Source organism: Oncorhynchus kisutch, linkage group LG23 (genome assembly GCF_002021735.2).
Source record: "Oncorhynchus kisutch isolate 150728-3 linkage group LG23, Okis_V2, whole genome shotgun sequence".
Classification (NCBI taxonomy): Eukaryota; Metazoa; Chordata; class Actinopteri; order Salmoniformes; family Salmonidae; genus Oncorhynchus; species Oncorhynchus kisutch.
The window spans coordinates 14,395,596-14,415,204 of NC_034196.2; the positions used below are offsets into that span (position 1 = coordinate 14,395,596).

The 19,609-nt window shown below is 41.3% G+C and overlaps 1 protein-coding gene across 1 annotated transcript; it reads left to right on the forward strand.

The window, feature by feature from the left end:
• Positions 1-766: 766 nt before the first annotated feature.
• On the forward strand, positions 767-17,460 carry LOC109868373 (stAR-related lipid transfer protein 7, mitochondrial-like). Its single transcript, XM_020457866.2, has 8 exons — positions 767-1,925; positions 2,185-2,348; positions 10,660-10,709; positions 11,089-11,199; positions 13,001-13,083; positions 13,227-13,326; positions 13,460-13,544; positions 14,176-17,460. The coding sequence occupies exons 1-8, from the start codon at positions 1,465-1,467 to the stop codon at positions 14,340-14,342; spliced, it is 1,221 nt and encodes a 406-aa protein (XP_020313455.1). The 5' UTR covers positions 767-1,464; the 3' UTR covers positions 14,343-17,460.
• The last annotated feature ends 2,149 nt before the right edge of the window (positions 17,461-19,609 follow it).

Sequence of the window (19,609 nt, forward strand, 5' to 3'; positions counted from 1 at the left end):
GATATGCGCTGTTTTATCTCGTCCCTGCTTCGAAACAGCCTGAATGTATGATTTACTTGGTACGTCCTTCAAGTTTATGTAATTATTAAAACCACTTCTGACACCATGTAGTATTATCTAAAATAAGGATGCACAACAACAAGGTTTTAGCTCCAGCATGTTTACTAACCTAACCCTCGCATGTCATACATAGGTACAGATACCCCAAGGGACATCATACTACACCCAGAGCACACCCGGAATCTTAAAATGTTTAGCCAGTCATTTGTTATGCTAACAAGCTAGCAAAAGCATCAACTTCTGTTAGACAGGCGAAGCTCTAGTACGCTCAACTGAAATGATACCGTTCGTTTACAGTATACTAAAATGAACTAATAGTATGTAGTATGTTAGGATGGGTATTTGAACACAGCCATTGTTTTGTGTAGTTTAGGGTTGGGACGTCCCAATGATCACGGATAGCATAGACTCCTTTTCACCTTTTTTGTATTTCACCTTTTTTTGTATTTCACCTTTATCGTGGACCTTCACCGCATAATTAAATCAGGATCCCAACTTAACTGCTAGTGGCTAATCAAAAGATTGACACCAACTACTGCAAATGAAATAGAACCCCAATGATAAGTAACCAATCAAATTTGTGTTGTCCAGATAAGGCGGGTACTCTCAAGGGGTGTGTGAACTCTATTGGTTAGTGCTATCCGGGATTGAACCCCATTGGCGTGAACAAGCTCATGATCCCGTGTCACTAGTTACAACATCCACAAAGTGGAAACGGTCTATATCTTAAAAATGTATGAAACAAAAATGAGCTTTTTGGTCTTAATTTAGAATGAAACATAAGGTTAGCGGTGGTTAAGGTTAGGTTTTAAATCTATAAATCTATAAATTGTAGTAATAGGCGGGTTTTAGCCATGATTATGACTTTGTGGCTGTGGTAACTAGGGACAAATATCATGTCGACTGACTTCCATGTGTAAGAAAAACGTGATGCTGGTTATTGCACGGAGTTAAAAGTACGATTAAATTGGTGAGCTAGCTAATAATTGAACCGAATGGACGACTATTAAAAACAATAGTGTCACTCAAATACCATCGGTTCAATGGTGGTACGTTAGTTGGTGCTTGTCTCGTGCTCTTGAATTCCGTAGCTTAGCTAACAAGCTAATGTCAAATACAGTTTGAGACCTGGTTTGATACTTTGTCATCTCTTAGGCCTTTAAGTTAACAATATAACCACCTAACGTTAGAGTAATCTGCATCTTTGGCAGTGTTTGCTTCCTATGTTATATAAATGATTCGTAGTGAATTTCCCATCAATACTGACAGCGTTACATTTGACATTGTTGGTAACAAATACACCACAGATATCGCGCGTGATAGGAAAGTTAACTAATAAGCGTGCACTTGCTTTAAATAGCTGTCACTTCTAGTGGTCGAACTTACTCTTGCACAATCAGCAGAATGTTTCAGTCTACACCACGGCAGTTTAAACATTTATGTGAAATCGGTGTATGTGCTGTTAGGGTTCAAAGCAGTAATACAGTGAGACAGTGGATTGGCAAGAGCAATGGCAAATCCGAAACCACGACATGGATTAGAAGACGCATGGGCCTGTTGTTATCATGGCTCCAGAGATCGGGGGTGGGCACCAGTAAAACAGTGGCGTCTGACAATAAGAAGCAAGACTTGCTATCAATTTTTGCCAACCATTGTAGCTTTGTGACAGGCCAGAGGCTTCGACGCGCCCATCAGATTGGAGAGCTTTACGCAAACCTGTACTCAGAGCGAACTAGGTGGACCCTGGTAGGAAGCATATGGCGTCGACTCCAGAGCAAGCACGCTTCCACGGGGAAGCTTGTGGCTGCACTGGCGGGTGTCTTCCTGTGGGAGGACGAGAAGGTCCGAGATGAAGAACTACACAGGTAGAGAGAGACATGCTGTTACTTCCAACTTCCAAATGAGAAACATATTGTTGTGCATATAATTGTACACTGTTATTTGCCCAATTGTTTACATAATGCAGGCGTGGAATGTTAGGACTACCTTTACTTCAACCTTGTCCTGTAATGTTAAAGCAGGCAGTATGCTTCGCATGTTGAGTGTTTAGAACCTGTATATACAGCAACACCAGTACATGTCGCTTGTTATGGTAAGAAATCTTAACTCTGCTCACTTCCAAAGGTGTGGACTAGAGCTCCAAGCTTTGGAGTCAGTGAAGAATCTGAGTGCATCCTCAGAGAAGGATGAAGGGCAGGTGGAGACAGGCTGGGAACTTGTCATGGAGAAGAATAATTTCAAAGTGTGGAGGCGGCCAATTGAGGGAAGCCACTTATGTGAATACAGAGGTAAGCCTGCATTGTCACAAATCTTTGACACCCAGAATATGCAGTAAAACTTTCCTTTGTGACTATATGGGGTGTCATCATTTCATCAACCCTTTGATGTAGATTTGCACTTTTCCATTTTCTCTTTTTGCCTTGATCATCATCTACATGTCTGAGTTTAATCAAGGGCTGACCCCATTTAGTTGACTGGTCGATAGGCTGTTGGTTGTCCAACATTTCTATAGTCGAGCAGTAGCAAAAAATAATGGTGTACAAGACACCTGTCTGGGTGAACTGTTGAGGCCGTGGGGATGGCACTAGGGCAACAAAACAAATATCATTGTTGACCAAAAAAATAAAAAATTCTTTGTTGACTGAAACTCATCTGATTTAAGTAAGACATGCCTCGAGGGAGCCAGAGATCTAGATAACCAGAAGAAAACATTTAAAAACTTAACCTGACCAAACTATTCTCCTCCTGCTGGCTTGTGCAGATTCTGAAATTACTCTCCTGAAGTTGCCGGTAATAGGCAAAACGAGGAGTCTGCAACCTTTCTCATGTGGAATGCCAATTTATCTTACCATTTCTACCGATCTGCATGCCAGTTATGGTTTTCATATGCACATTTTTGTGGAATGTAATTTATAATAACGTCTTCATATCTCAATCATTGTCATGTGGTTAATCAAAATTCTATCCAAATGGAGATGAAACATGTTACCAAAAATTAACATATTGCCATTACCAACTGTTTTAAAATAGCCTACATAACGCCAACAAAATGAAAACATTGCAGGCTGCAGATAGAATATATCCTGATTTAAAAATAAATATCCTATAAATCACATTGGCTATGTGAAAGGATGCATGACCTGTCTGCATGACCTGTCGGCAACGAATTTGAAACATTGTATCAACTATTAACTTGGGTCCAGCAGAAGCTTGCACTAGTGAACTTCAACATTTTATAAAATATTCTGTGCACTCAGTTTCCTGCACCAGTGAGCTCGGGACACACAGCTGTAGGCTATTTGCGCAAGGAATAAGAAGCAGTGTTTGACTTGGGCAGGCACTCCGTACTAGAGGTCAACCGATTTAATCAGAATGGCCGATTAATTAGGGCCGATTTCAAGTTTTCATAACAATCGGAAATCGGTGTTTTTGGACACCGATTTGGCCATTACATGTTTTATTTAATTATTATTATTTATTTATTTTACACCTTTATTTAATCTTTATTTAACTAGCCAAGTCAGTTAAGAACACATTCTTATTTTCAATGATGGCCAAGGAACGGTGGGTTAACTGCCTCGTTCAGGGGCAGAACGACAGATTTTCACCTTGTCAGCTCGGGGATCCAATCTTGCAACCTTACAGTTAACTAGTCCAACGCTATAAACACCTGCCTCTCGTTGCACTCCACAAGGAGACTGTTGCGTGAATGCAGTAAACCAAGGTAAGTTGCTAGCTAGCATTAAAATGATCTTATAAAAAACAATCAATCAATCATAATCACTAGTTAACTACACATGGTTGATGATATTACTAGTTTATCTAGCGTGTCCTGCGTTGCATATAATCTGATTGAGCATACAAGTATCTGACTGAGCGGTGGTAGGCAGCAGCATGCTCCTAAGCATTCATTCAAACAGCACTTTTGTGTGTTTTGCCAGCAGCTCTTCGTTGTGCGTCAAACATTGCGCTGTTTATGACTTCAAGTCTATCAACTCCAGAGATGAGGCTGGTGTAACCGATGTAAAATGGCTAGCTAGTTAGCGGGGTGCGCGCTAATAGCGTTTCAAACGTCACTCGCTCTGAGACTTGGAGTGGTTGTTCCCCTTGCTCTGCATGGGTAACGATGCTTCGAGGGTGGCTGTTGTCGTTGTATTCCTGGTTCGAGCCCAGGGAGGAGCGAGGAGAGGGACGGAAGCTATACTGTTACACTGGCAATACTAAAGTGCCTATAAGAACATCCAATAGTCAAAGGTTAATGAAATGCAAATGGTATAGAGGGAAATAGTCCTATAATTCCTATAATGACTACAACCTAAAACTTCTTACCTGGGAATATTGAAGACTCATGTTAAAAGGAACCACCAGCTTTCATATGTTCTGAGCAAGCAACATAAACGTTAGCTTTCTTACATGGCACATGCACTTTTACTTTCTTCTCCAACACTTTGTTTTTGCAGTATTTAAACCAAATTGAACATGTTTCATTATTTATTTGAGGCTCACTTGATTTGATTGATGTATTATATTAAGTTAAAATAAGTTCATTCAGTATTGTTTTAATTGTCATTATTACAAATAAATAAATAAAAATGAACAATTAATTGGTATCGACTTTTTTTGATCCTCCAATAATCAGTATCAGTATTGGCGTTTAAAAATCATAATCGGTCGACCTCTACTCAGTACTGGCACCTCAAATGTTCTACTGCTTGAGCTCCTGTTCCTCTTATAGAATATAAGAGCACTGATAAGAAGTAGTCAGGTAGGGAGATTTTATGACGTTTCCACTGAATCAGAGCATGACATTTTTTCCCCTTTCACTCTGAGTGGTTATCGAAAGGGAGAGAGCCTGAAAGATTTTTCAAATACATTGAGGAACTATTGCAATTCTCTAATGTAAAAACAGACTTAATTTGCTTGCTGTTTGAAGTGAAGAAAACATTACTTTGTAGCCAAAGAAACGAACATTGTAGATGGGAAATTATAGGAATTAACGGTAAATGTACTCCTGGTGATATGTAATGGGGAATTGATATACACAAACATTCAAACACAACAATTCACACAATGATGTTATTAAACAATTAATGTGCACAAATATGCGGCAGAGCGCATTCTGGAGAGAGAAGTGCATTGTGCATCTGGTTGCATGGTTAATGTGATGTCTGCATTGGTCATGAAGCATTTACGGTCATATGGGCTCAGCAGAAGTCAGGGCATTCATACTTATTGCTTGTTGTGGAGCAGTGTAGAGCTTTTGTCAAGGAAGTGAGATTTTGTTTTCTATAGGATGTACCACCCAAAATTAGGGAGGTGCATGGTGATGTGGTACGGAGCTCGAGTTGGCCTCTGCATGCTTCTGGAGGTTCTGCAATTGCATCACACCTTCGATAAGGAGCCTCCTACCACATTTTCGTGTCAAGCATGAATGGGCTTTTAGGTGGATCATTTCACTGAGATGAGCGCATACATACAGTTGAAGTCGGAAGTTTACATACACCTTAGCCAAATACATTTAAACTCAGTTTTTCACAATTCCTAGTAAAACATTCCCTGTCTTAGGTCAATTAGGATCACCACTTTATTTTAAGAATGTGAAATGTCAGAATAATAGTGTAGAGTGATTTATTTCAGCTTTTATTTCTTTCATCACATTCCCAGTGGGTCAGAAGTTTATATACACTCAATTAGTATTTGGTAGCATTGCCTTTAAATTGTTTAACGAGGGTCAAATGTTTTGGGTAGCCTTCCACAAGCTTCCCACAATGTTGGGCTCCTGCCAGAGCCAGAGCTGGTGTAAAGTGAGAAAGGGCAGTGTGGAGTGCGATTGAGATGGTGTCATCTGTGGATCTGTTAGGGCAGTATGTGAATTGGAGTGGGTCTAAGGTTTCTGGCATGATGGTGTTGTGAGCCATGACCAGCCTTTCAAAGCACTTCATAGCTACTGACTTGAGTGCTATGGGGGGTAATCATTAAAGCAGGTTACCTTCGCTTTCTTGGTCACAGGAACTATGGTGGTCTGTTTATGTAGATATTACAAATTTGGTCATAGAGAGGTTGAAAATGACACTTGCCAGTTGGTCTACGCATGCTTTGAGTACATGTCCTGGTAATCCGTCTGTCCCAGCAGCTTTGTGAATGTTGACCTGTTTAAAGGTCTTGCTCACATCAGCTACGGAGAGCGTGATCACACAGTTGTCATGAACAGCTGGTGCTCTCATGCATGCATCAGTGTTGCTTATCTCGAAGCGAGCATAAAAGGCATTTAGCTCATTTGGTAGGCTCGTATCGCTGAGCAGCTCGTGGCTGGGATTCCCTTTTTAGTCCATAATAGTTTTCAATCCCTGCCACATCCGACGGGCTTCAGAGCCGGTGTAGTAGGATTCAATCTTAATCCTGTATTGACGCTTTGCCTATTTGATGGTTCGTAAGAGGGTGTGGCGGGATTTCTTAAAGCGTCAGGATTAGTTTCCTGCTCCTTGAAAGCTTCAGCTCTAGCCTATACCTTGTTGAGGATGTTGCCTGTAGTCCATGGCTTCTGGTTGGGAACTGTACATACGGTCACTGTGGGGACGTCATCGTCGATGCTCTTATTGATGAAGTCGGTGACTGAGGTGGTGTATTCCTCAATGCCATTGGATGAATCCCGGAACATATTCCAGGCTGTTCTAGCAAAACAGTCCTGTAGCATCTGTAGCATCATCTGACCACTTCCGTATTGAGCGAGTCACTGGTACTTCCTGCTTTAGTTTTTACTTGTTAGCCGGAATCAGGAGGATAGAATTATGGTCAGATTTGCCAAATGGTGGGCGAGGGAGAGCTTTGTATGTGTGTGTGTGGAGGAAAGGTGGTCTAGAGTTATTTTTTATTATTCTTTTCCTTATGTGGCTGGTTGAAATGAGGTAAAATGAATTTAAGTTTCTTGCATTAAAGTTCCCAACCACTAATAGTGCCGCTTCTGGATGAGCATTTTCTTGTTTGCTTACACAGCTCGTTGAGTGCGGTCTTAGTGCCAGCATCGGGTTGTGGTGGTGAATAGACGGCTACGAATAATATAGATAGTGTGGTCTACAGCTTATCATGAGGTATTCTACCTCAGGCGAGCAATACCTCCAGTCTTCTTTAACCTAGTGTTCAGAGATTGCTATAACCAATTCATTGATGTGATTATGATATGCTTTAGGTCAGGCCCTATTGGTCTCGTGCATGCAATGCATATATGTGTCATGGAAAGAGAGCAAGGGTTGGGAATAGGGAATGTTTTAACTAAACAAATGAGGGATTTAAGTAAAATAACTTAATTGATTGGACATGATTTGGAAAGACAAACACCTGTTTATATAAGGTCCTACAGTTGACAGTGCGTGCCAGTGAAAAAAAACAAGTGATGAAGTCAAAGGAATTGTTCATAGAGGTTCGAGACAGGATTGTGTCGAGGCACAGATCTGGGGAAGGGTACCAAAACATTCCTGCAGCATTGAAGGTCCCCAAGAACAGTGGCCGCCATCTTTCTAAAATGGAAGAAGTTTGTAACCACCAAGACTCTTCCTAGAGCTGGCCGCCCGGCCAAACTGAGCAATTGGAGGAGAAGGGCCTTTGTTAGGGAGGTGACTAAGAACCAGAGTTCCTCTGTGGAGATGGTTGTCCTTCAGGTAGATTCTCCCATCTCTGCAGCACTCCACCAATCAGGCCTTTATGGTAGAGTGGCCAGACGGAATCCACTCCTCAGTAAATGGCACATGACAGCCGCTTGGAGTTTGCCAAAAGGCACCTAAAGGACTTTCAGACCATGAGAAACAAGATTCTCTGGTCTGATGAAACCAAGATTAAACTCTTTGGCCTGAATGCCAAGCATCACGTCTGGAGGAAACCTGGCACCATCCCTACGGTGAAGCATGGTGTTGGCAGCATCATGCTGTGGGGATGTTTTTCAGCGGCAGGGACTGGGAGACAAGTCAGGATCAAGACAAAGATGAACGGAGCAAAGTACAGAGAGATCCTTGATGAAACCTACAAAGGGGGCAAAGGTTCACATTCCAACAGGACAACGACCCTAAGTACACACCAAGACGATGCAGGAGTGGCTTCGGGACAAGTCACTGAGTGTCCTTGAGTGGTCCAGCCAGAGCCCAGACTTGAACCTGATCGAGAGACTTAAAAATAGATGTGCAGCGACACTCCCCATCCAACATGACAGAGCTTGAGAGGATCTGCAGAGATGAATGGGACACACTCTTCAAATACAGGAGTGCCAAGCTTGTAGCGTCATACCCGAGAAGACTCAAGGCTGTAGTTGTTTTTTTTATTTGATTTATTTTACCTTTATTTAACCAGGTAGGCAAGTTGAGAACAAGTTCTCATTTACAATTGCGACCTGGCCAAGATAAAGCAAAGCAGTTCGACAGATAAAACGACACAGAGTTACACATGGAGTAAAAACAAACATACAGTCAATAATGCAGTATAAACAAGTCTATATACAATGTGAGCAAATGAGGTGAGAAGGGAGGTAAAGGCAAAAAAGGCCATGATGGCAAAGTAAATACAATATAGCAAGTAAAATACTGGAATGGTAGTTTTGCAATGGAAGAATGTGCAAAGTAGAAATAAAAATAATGGGGTGCAAAGGAGCAAAATAAATAAATAAATTAAAATTAAATACAGTTGGGAAAGAGGTAGTTGTTTGGGCTAAATTATAGGTGGTCTATGTACAGGTGCAGTAATCTGTGAGCTGCTCTGACAGTTGGTGCTTAAAGCTAGTGAGGGAGATAAGTGTTTCCAGTTTCAGAGATTTTTGTAGTTCGTTCCAGTCATTGGCAGCAGAGAACTGGAAGGAGAGGCGGCCAAAGAAAGAATTGGTTTTGGGGGTGACTAGAGAGATATACCTGCTGGAGCGTGTGCTACAGGTGGGAGATGCTATGGTGACCAGCGAGCTGAGATAAGGGGGGACTTTACCTAGCAGGGTCTTGTAGATGACATGGAGCCAGTGGGTTTGGCGACGAGTATGAAGCGAGGGCCAGCCAACGAGAGCGTACAGGTCGCAATGGTGGGTAGTATATGGGGCTTTGGTGATAAAACGGATTGCACTGTGATAGACTGCATCCAATTTGTTGAGTAGGGTATTGGAGGCTATTTTGTAAATGACATCGCCAAAGTCGAGGATTGGTAGGATGGTCAGTTTTACAAGGGTATGTTTGGCAGCATGAGTGAAGGATGCTTTGTTGCGAAATAGGAAGCCAATTCTAGATTTAACTTTGGATTGGAGATGTTTGATATGGGTCTGGAAGGAGAGTTTACAGTCTAACCAGACACCTAAGTATTTGTAGTTGTCCACGTATTCTAAGTCAGAGCCGTCCAGAGTAGTGATGTTGGACAGGCGGGTAGGTGCAGGTAGCGATCGGTTGAAGAGCATGCATTTAGTTTTACTTGTATTTAAGAGCAATTGGAGGCCACGGAAGGAGAGTTGTATTGCATTGAAGCTTGCCTGGAGGGTTGTTAACAGTGTCCAAAGAAGGGCCGGAAGTATACAGAATGGTGTCGTCTGCGTAGAGGTGGATCAGGGACTCACCAGCAGCAAGAGCGACCTCATTGATGTATACAGAGAAGAGAGTCGGTCCAAGAATTGAACCCTGTGGCACCCCCATAGAGACTGCCAGAGGTCCGGACAGCAGACCCTCCGATTTGACACACTGAACTCTATCAGAGAAGTAGTTGGTGAACCAGGCGAGGCAATCATTTGAGAAACCAAGAGTGTCGAGTCTGCCGATGAGGATATGGTGATTGACAGAGTCGAAAGCCTTGGCCAGATCAATGAATACGGCTGCACAGTAATGTTTCTTATCGATGGCGGTTAAGATATCGTTTAGGACCTTGAGCGTGGCTGAGGTGCACCCATGACCAGCTCTGAAACCAGATTGCATAGCAGAGAAGGTATGGTGAGATTCGAAATGGTCGGTAATCTGTTTGTTGACTTGGCTTTCGAAGACCTTAGAAAGGCACGGTAGGATAGATATAGGTCTGTAGCAGTTTGGGTCAAGAGTGTCCCCCCCTTTGAAGAGGGGGATGACTGCAGCTGCTTTCCAATCTTTGGGAATCTCAGACGACACGAAAGAGAGGTTGAACAGGCTAGTAATAGGGGTGGCAACAATTTCGGCAGATAATTTTAGAAAGAAAGGGTCCAGATTGTCTAGCCCACCTTGTTGCCAAGGTGCTTCAACAAAGTACTGAGTAAAGGGTCTGAATACTTATGTAAATGTGATATTTTGTATTTTTTTTCTACATTTGCAAAAATTTCAAAGCCTGTTTTTGCTTTGTCATTATTGGGTATTGTGTGTAGATTGATGCGGGTGGAAGAAAACAACTTTAATCAATTTTAGAATAAGCCTGTAAAGTAACAAAATGTGGTTAAAGTAAAGTGGTCTGAATACTTTCCGACTGCAGTGTAGTTGATTTGATTAAAACACGTAGGATGTGTCCTATATATGGAAAAATACAAATTTTAAAATTTCGACCAATCAATTGTATGAAAGAACAGATTTATCTTTTGTCGGACATCCCTGGTGTCATCATTAAGACCCCTTTCCCTCATCTTTTCAGTTTGGGGTTCTTATAACGACGTCACCCCCCGACAGTTCTTCAATGTCCAGGTACTAAGCTAGTTTCCTTTATGCTAACTGTCTAAATTGCTAAATTCATTTAATGCAAAAAAAAACTACATTTGTGTGAAAGAGGAAACTTAGTGCTTTTAATGAACCCGCAGATAAATGTATTCTGTCGAAAAATGGGTGGTGTCACCTGTACAAGTGACTTGTGTGTAGATTCAGCACCAGATTCCCTGTATGTTCATACGCTCCCCTTGCGTTTGAGTGTCTATGTCCATATTTAGCTCTTGTTGTTGTCTATTTACCCAATTGCGCTTGGTGGAGTGTAAGGTTTTTGTGCAAGTATGTAGCTCTAGGTGTTGTATGTGCGTGCTATATTACGCCTCTGCTCCTCTCTTGTCTCATGCTCTGCCATTTGCCCCAGTTGGACATGGAGTACAGGAAGACGTGGGATGCTCTGGTTCTCAAGCTGGAGGTGGTGGACCGGGACATCAATACAGGCTCAGAGGTTGTGCACTGGGCCACACGTTTCCCTGTAAGTTTCCCCTGCCAACTCACACACTAGAAATGCAGAACTCGTGCTTATCATCAGTCATGCACTTGTGATATGCCTCAGTGGTTTCTCTCTGATGTTACAAAGTAACATTTGTTGACTGTTGTGAGTGCTTCATGTTCTTGCCTTGCTCATGATGCTCTAATTTGATTATTACAGATACTTGCAAGCAGACAGTTTTAATGCAAAAGAGAGCACTGAATCCAGTTTCACACAGATATGAGCTGGTGAAGGGTAGGCTTCTAGGAGTTTTATGGTACTTTCAAGACAACTGGGAGCTTTGAAAAATACAAGGTCAAATCATGACGTCAGTGATCTTTAGGTCAAGAGCTCTATAAAGAGGCCCAAGTTTGGGAACGGTCATCTAACTCGTAATTCCAAATCGCAGTTGTTTTGAACATGGCATTAATGCTCAGTTCCCACATATGCTGAGCACTTGTTGGCTGCTTTTCCTTCACTCTGCGGTCCAACTCATCCCAAACCATCTCAATTGGGTTGAGGTCGGGTGATTGTGGAGGCCAGGTCATCTGATGCAGCACTCATCACTCTCCTTCTTGGTCAAATAGACCTCACATCCTGGAGGTGGTTTGGGTCATTGTCCTGTTGAAAAACAAATGCTAGTCACACTAAACGCAAACCAGATGAGATGGCATATCGCTGCATAAAAATCAGTGTCACCAGCAAAGTACCATCACACCACCACCTCCATGCTTCACGGTGGGAACTACACATGCGGAGGTCATTCGTTCACCTACTCTGCGTCTCACAAAGAATGGCGGTTAGAACCAAAAATCTCAAATTTGGACTCATCAGACCAAAGGACAGATTTCCACCGGTCTAATGTCCATTGTTCGTGTTTCTTGGCCCATCAAGTCTTTTCTTATTATTGGTGTCCTTTAGTAGTGGTTTCTTTGCAGCAATTTGACCATGAAATCCTGATTCATTGTCTCCTGTGAAGCATTATTTGGGCTGCAATTTCTGAGGTGCAGTTAACTCTAATGAACGTATTCTCTGCTGCAGAGGTAACTCCGGGTCTTCATTCCTGTGGTGGTCCTCATGAGAGCCAGTTTCATCATAGCGCTTGATGGTTTTTGCGACTGCGCTTGAAGAAATTTTCAAAGGTCTTGAAATTTTCCGGAATGACTGACCTTCATGTCTTAAAGTAATGATGGACTGTCATTTCTCTTTGCTTATTTGAGCTGTTCTTGCTATAATATGGACTTCGCCCTATTTGGTTAGCCCATCTTCTGTACACCACCCCTACTTTGTCACAACACAACTGCTTCGCTCAAATGCATTATAAAGGAAAGAAATTGCAAAAATGTACTATTAACAAGGCACACCTGTTAATTGAAATGCATTCCAGGTGACTACCTCATGAAGCTGGTTGAGAGAATGCGAAGACTGCGCTAAGCTGTCATCAAGCTACTTTGAAGAATCTCAAATAGACAAATCGAAATGCATCTTATAACACTTCTTTGGTTGCTACATGATTCCATGTGTTATTTCATAGTTATGATATCTTCACTATTATTCTACAATGTAAACTTTTGACTGCTACGGTGTACATTTTTTTTCTCCTGATTTTGGAAATTCTCCTGCGATTGCATTTACATATCAGGCGACCCCACATGGGTCCTAGCTTGGGAACTGCTGCAGTATTGTATTTTATGAAGCAGAAGCAATGTTTCCTTGAATAAGGGCTGTGTCGTAGGTCAGATGGCAACATGTTGTATCCTACATTTATATTGTATTTTTGATTTGTTGGATTATCTTCCCACAGTATCCCATGTACTCAAGGGACTATGTTTATGTGCGTCGCTACAATGTTGATGTGGAGAATAATCTGATGGTCCTGATCTCCAGGTGAGGGTTGAATTCATGTAAAATAGTTCTATTTAAATACAAATGTGAGGTAATTTTGTATCACTTTTTTCCCTCACTCAGATGCTTGGAATATTATTTTTTACTCTCTTCTCCCTTTCTCTATTATTTTTTGTGTCATTTAGAGCAGTTCAGCACCCTGGAGTCCCAGAAACTCAGGACTATGTCAGAGTCCACTCATACCAGTCCAAGATGGTCATTCGCCCTCACAAGTCCTTTGATGAGGTGAATAGAGAGGCCCTTGAAGACAAGACAACAGATAATCTTACACTATAGTGACGTATGATTTTTGTTCTATGCTTATTGTGTACATGTTAGATTACAGTATCTGACCTTGTCATGTCGTCCTGACCCACAGAATGGCTTTACCTACCTTCTGACCTACAGCGACGACCCTCAGACCGCCTTTCCCCGCTACTGTGTGAGCTGGATGGTGTCCAGTGGTGAGCCCTCATACTTCTGGTTTCTCTTCACTGAGCTTAATGATTATCCCCAAGTGTAAACTGGATGTAGTAATTGTTAGAATATCAAACAAAAGATATGGGATATTTACAGGAACAGCCCTCCTTATTCAAAAGGACAGCCATCTGTTCATCGTAAATGTAGGTACTGTCCGTACATAGTCAGATATTTCTCTGAAGCGACACAGCAGAAGTGCTTCACTGAAGGGCAGTTGGGCACAAAAGGAACCATCAATTCCCAGTGATCTTTACATCAAATGCAGCCACTGACAATGCAAAACTATTATATTGCCCTAACTCAATGGGAGAGGTATAGTTTAAAAAAAATATTTAAATACGTTTTTTTAGCCTGCGGTAGCTGGGCTACAGTTATTGGCTGATTCTTCAGCATGACCCACAACTTGATCTGCTGGTATTGTAGCTCACTGCTTTGCTTCTTGGTCTGATTTACTTTTATCTGGATGGAGAGTCACCTTGGGTAGAGTATTCAATCAAACCCTTTAAAATGAAAAAAGTAGATCATTGAGGTCTGCAGTCTCCACTGCCATGAGTGTGGTTTGCCCTGTGGTTGTATGTTATCCTGGTCATCAGCTTTTGCCCTCCTCACTCATAGGTATGCCTGACTTTCTGGAGAAACTGCATACTGCAGCCCTGAAGGCTAAGAACCTGGAGGTAGGGATCTATGATTATGCCAGCGCCGTGAAGTCCAACGACACCAAGCACCAGCCCAGCCAGGACCGGCTTGGGGACAACACGCACCCTGGGCAGATCTACGCCTAAGGGACTTTTTAACATTTTTTTTAGCAGGGTTGGGGAGAGTAACCTGCATCTGCTCGCATACAACAACCTTCAAAACACAGGCTTTTGGACACAAGGGGTGATGGGATATCAAATGAAGCTGGAATATACATACATTGAAGATATGCCGTACTTGTGCTATACTGTTGCTATTTGAGTGGTTATAATGGTCATAGCCATATTGATAACATAATTGTCATGAGAAGCTTAAACAGTACCAACAAGAGCCTTTGAACCCTTTGGAGGAAAGACTTCTCTTTTTCTGCCAGGAGAATTGCCATTGGAGCTTTCTGCCTTGAAACAATAGCGCTAGAAAGCCAACATCCTGAGGGGAGAGGTGTCCATCATGCCTCCTTTTGTTAACTAGCTGCTACACCAACTAGGGAGACTGCACCAAAAATATTACCCCTATAGAGATGTTGCCAAAGCATTGTTTCTCACTCCATCCACCATGTCTACTAGTTTCTTCCAGCCACCTTGTTTGTGTTCCTTATTTGGTCATATCCGCACTGAAATAGCTCGCTGTGGAGGCTTAGCTACATGCATGCATAGTTTGTTTATACAACCGAGAAAGGAGAACATCTATAAATAAAAACACTGATACCAGGAACTCAAGGAACATGCTTTTTAGCTGAATTCCCTGGCACATTGACTTCCACAGATGAGTGGATTTAAGGGATCTGGTATCTTTTTCACATTATGGGATTAGTAATGTTTTTGTCTGCAGAACTGAGGTTTCTCACTTCTTTGTCTGTCACACCTTGTCTGTGTTTTAAACTGCCAGGTCACCTCTAACAGCCTTCTGAAGATTACCAGTGTCTTCATGTCCAAGGTGTCTTATGGCAACTGCAAAATCCTCTATGGGGCAAATGCTCTTTCTGGTTTTTGTTTTACAAACATTGCAGTTCCCCTCCACTCGTCCATGTTTTATGCCCTGATCCAAAAATTCTATAAAAAATAAGCATGTGTTCCTGTGCCACCTAACTATCTGCTTTCCAATGGAATGGATATTTACATTATCCAGAGTGACTTACAGGAACAATGAGGGTTAAATGACTTGCTCAAGGTCACATGGACATATGTTTTTCACCTAGTCTGCCCTGGGATTTGAACCAGCTACGTTTTGGTTACTGGTCCTACACTCTTAGCTGCTAGGCTACCTGCTGCCCCCATGACTGTGACTGAATAACTGTACTTTGTCCTGAGTACAAAGTTCAAAGTAATGGAACAGGCATTATTAAGACAGACTGCTTGATAGTTTGCACGACGGAGGAAGATGTTTGTGTTTGCTCAGCTGTTACTGTACCTTCACAGTGAAAGTGGCCTTACTAATAGTAGTGCAACACTTTTTCTATTACTGATCAGCTTTGGAAGGCACGTGTTTAGTAACATCATGTGCCCTTTGCATCCTTGTGTGTGTGTATATGTTTTTTTCCCCGGTCTGATATATTACCTAGTTCCTTCTGGTGGACCAAGGGGCATGAATGTGTGCTCTGTGGGATAGATTAACACAACATGTGACTTTTCTATTTACAGCCTGACAATCTGGTACAATTTTAATTAACACCTGTTTCTGTGTGATATTTTTCTTTCTGTGTTGTTGATATTGGTTAAAACAGGGGGGGGTTTCAGTGAAAGTTTCATGAATTTATGGTTCCAGTATACAGTACATGCGTGACTATAGTACATGCGTGACTGCAGTTCCATGAAACAGATTGTTGGTAGTTCACCATTACTCAGTTAGAAATGTAAAAGTGCATTAAAAACAGTGGTGGATAAATGACCAAATTGTCATACTTGAGTAAAAATACCTTAATAGAAAATGACTCGTGAAAGTCACCCAGTAAAATACTATTTGAGTAAAAGTATTTGGTTTTTAAATATATATCAGTATCAAAAGTAAATGTAATTTCTTAAATATACTTAAATATCAAAAGTTAAAGAATTAATCATTTCAAATTCAATATATTAAGCAAACCAGGCGACACCATTTCTTGTTTTAATTTACGGATAGCCAGGGGAACACTCCAACACTGACATTGTTTACAAAATAAGCATGTGTTTAGTGAGTCCGCCAGATCAGAAGAAGTAGGATGACCTCTTGATAAGTGCTTGAATTGGACCATTGTCCTGTTCTGCTAAGCATTCCAAATGTAACGAGATCTTTTGGGTGTCAGGGAAAATATATGGGGTAAAAAGTACAATATGTTCTTTTAAGAATGTAGTGAAGTAAAAGTTGGAAAATATAAATAGTAAAGTACAGACCCCAAAGAACTACTACAGTACTTTAAAGTATTTTTACTTAAGTACTTTACACCACTGATTAAAAGTTGCTATTGAACTATGGTAAGGGTAATTTTGTTTAATTCCTTGGATCCCACAATGGCTGGAAGTCTATGGGTATCTACTAACATGCCAACAGATACCCATAGACTTCCAGTCATTGTGCTGATGCTAGTTAGCGTTAGCATTTGCTAGCAAACTAACTTCCTTCATACTGGACACATAAATTAAAATGGTATCCACAAGTTCATCTGGCTCTGGGGAAGTAGATAAAATGGCCCAAAATCCCGAACCATCCCTTTAAAGTAACTTACTCTCATGAAGTCTGAAGATCGTTTGCCTACTCTTACCTTTGTGATAAACACACTTGTTTTCTGTCTGGGGAAAAAACTGTTCAGTTAGCAGTATATAACTGTTTGAAATGTTGTGAGAGGAAATAGCCTCTAATTGAGCTTTTTGTTTTGTGATGGTCAGTTGTAGAGCTACTGTATGCTGAGCATAAGAAACTTTGTTTTCTATATTGAAATACTACTGTATGCAATGTTTTGAGAATGTCCACCTTGTGATCGTAACACTTGTCTTTCTAGACAACTATGTCACCTCGCGTAGGCCACATTGGTGTGTTATATAAACCAAATCTCTTTTTCAACATGCAGTTGAACACCTTGTGTATGATTTCCAGAAGTTGATTCCTTAGAAATTGTGTAAAAGAAATTGAGAAGAACAGGAAAATATATGAAACCAGGAAATAAGTTAGTTGCCATGTTGAAATGGAGCAACAAATCAGATTCAATAAATCCATTTGAAGTATATTGTATTTTGCCTTAATCCTTGGCTACACTGTAATAACTTTGATGAAAAAGCCTTTAGAAATGCTATATAATGTGTTAAATGCTTATTGAAATGCAATGCTTAAATGTTAACAAGTAATGAAATACTAATGTATTATTAAAAGGTTTCACAACATTATCTAGCTTGCATGCTTTAGCTAGTGCAGTGCCATTGTCTTCATCAGCTAACGAGTGGCGCAGCGGTCTAAGGCCCCGCAGCGGTCTAAGGCCCCGCAGCGGTCACTACAGACCCTGGTTCGATTTCAGGCTGTATCACAACTGGCCGTGATTGGGAGTCCCATGGGGCTGTGCACAATTGGCAGCGTCGTTAGGGTTTGGCCGGGGTAGGCTGTCATTGTAAATAAGAATTTGTTCTTAAATTTTAACTAGTTAAATAACTTTTTAAAATCTGCATATCCTGTCCCTTTTAGGGCCGTCATAACAATAATTTTACCTAGGAGTCATTCGTCAGTCGTGCTGTTTCTCCTGCAATGCCAAGCTGCTCCTTCCTGGATGTGTTTTATTTATTCCGCTCAACCTTCTTTTTGTAAGATGGGTGCCACGTACCCCCAGTGGCCAGATCTGTGTTAGCCCGATACCCTAGTCTTTTCAGGACACAGATGTACTTCTCTGCCAAAATGAACAATCGTTATGGACATTTAAATCTTAGCCGCCCGCCCCACTCTGACGTTCTCCTATGAAATGCCTAAACTCCTATACAGTGTTATATGCAGACAACAGATGGCTGAAGCAGGTCCAGGATGTGAAACGGTACAAATATCAAACCACACCATCCACTGGAAATGTGCAGTGTGATCATGTATGGCATCCATGACCTACTAAAGAGGGCACAGCCTGTATTCAAACGGCAATACGCAGATCATTTTTCCTGGACAAAGAAAGCAAGGTTTGGTTTTTATGGCATGATGGAGGAGATAAGTGGGTAAATAAAACATTCTCTGTCTGAGCGAGAACGTGGTCAGTTCTGTTTTAGAGGGGGAAAGCCATTTCCTCATTGCTTCCATATATGAGGACATTGGATGTTTTACTTGTGCTTAGACTGAATCATCTGGTTGACAAACCCAGTTGATACAAACCATAAAGCATTTTATGATGCAAATGAACCATTAAAGTCTGAAGAACGTGTACCTTTGGATAAAACTTCTTTGAACCTTAAAATCAGAGGCTGACAATGTTTTTGAGAGTTTATTCAAATTAGCGAATGTGATCTTTAAGGTCATTCCTTTCGCACCACCCAGAGGCTGCATTAAATGCCCCCCATTGTGAATTCAGACCACAAAACAGGATAAAAAGAAAGCTGAGTGTATGTGTGAAATCAGCCTACATGCCCATTATCTCTGGGATTGAAAACTTGTTGGCATAAGTAACATTGTGCCAAATGACATGATAAATGAATGTCTCAGCAGTATGGTTTTCAGAGCCAATATGTCCACAGTCTTGAGTACTTTGATACCGTGAAGTCTGACGACCTGGTGGAGATTAAAGTGCCTTAGTCAAATGTGGAGACACTTGCGCTAATTGATTGTGGCCATAAATCTGCCACGCTGTAACCAGCTTGTAGGAAACCACAAAACTGCTTTATTCACAATAATTCAATAAGTCTCTCTCCTTTTGTCCTGTCCAATCCCTGTCCATTTAACACTGACAAATTAATTTAAATTTCATAGATTCACACAGTCTTTTTGTTTAATTTATTTGGACCCACAGAAACAACATACTTGTGAGAATATAAGGGGTAAAAATTGTCCTTCGAATCATCAAATCAAAAATGGCTTCAGATCTTACCCAATGGAAAATGTGCAGTTATGACTTTTGACCTCACACTAGACTAGTATATCAATGGAGCCTAAATTCTCCTCTTTAAAGTGTGTACTCGTTCACCCTCAACTATTAAAACGCATTGGATTGGTGTAAGAAATATTGTACTGAAAGTCCATCTACACACACTCCGGCTATACCAATCCAACCCCTTTAAGTCCTTGAGGAGGGGTGAACGAATCCGAATTGGACAAAGCTCTGTCATAACTATGGATAAATATGTAGGATTTTTTTTAACATGCAGTTAAGCATGTTGTGTGGAGAGTGCTCACAAGACTCCAAAGTGCTTGGCACCAC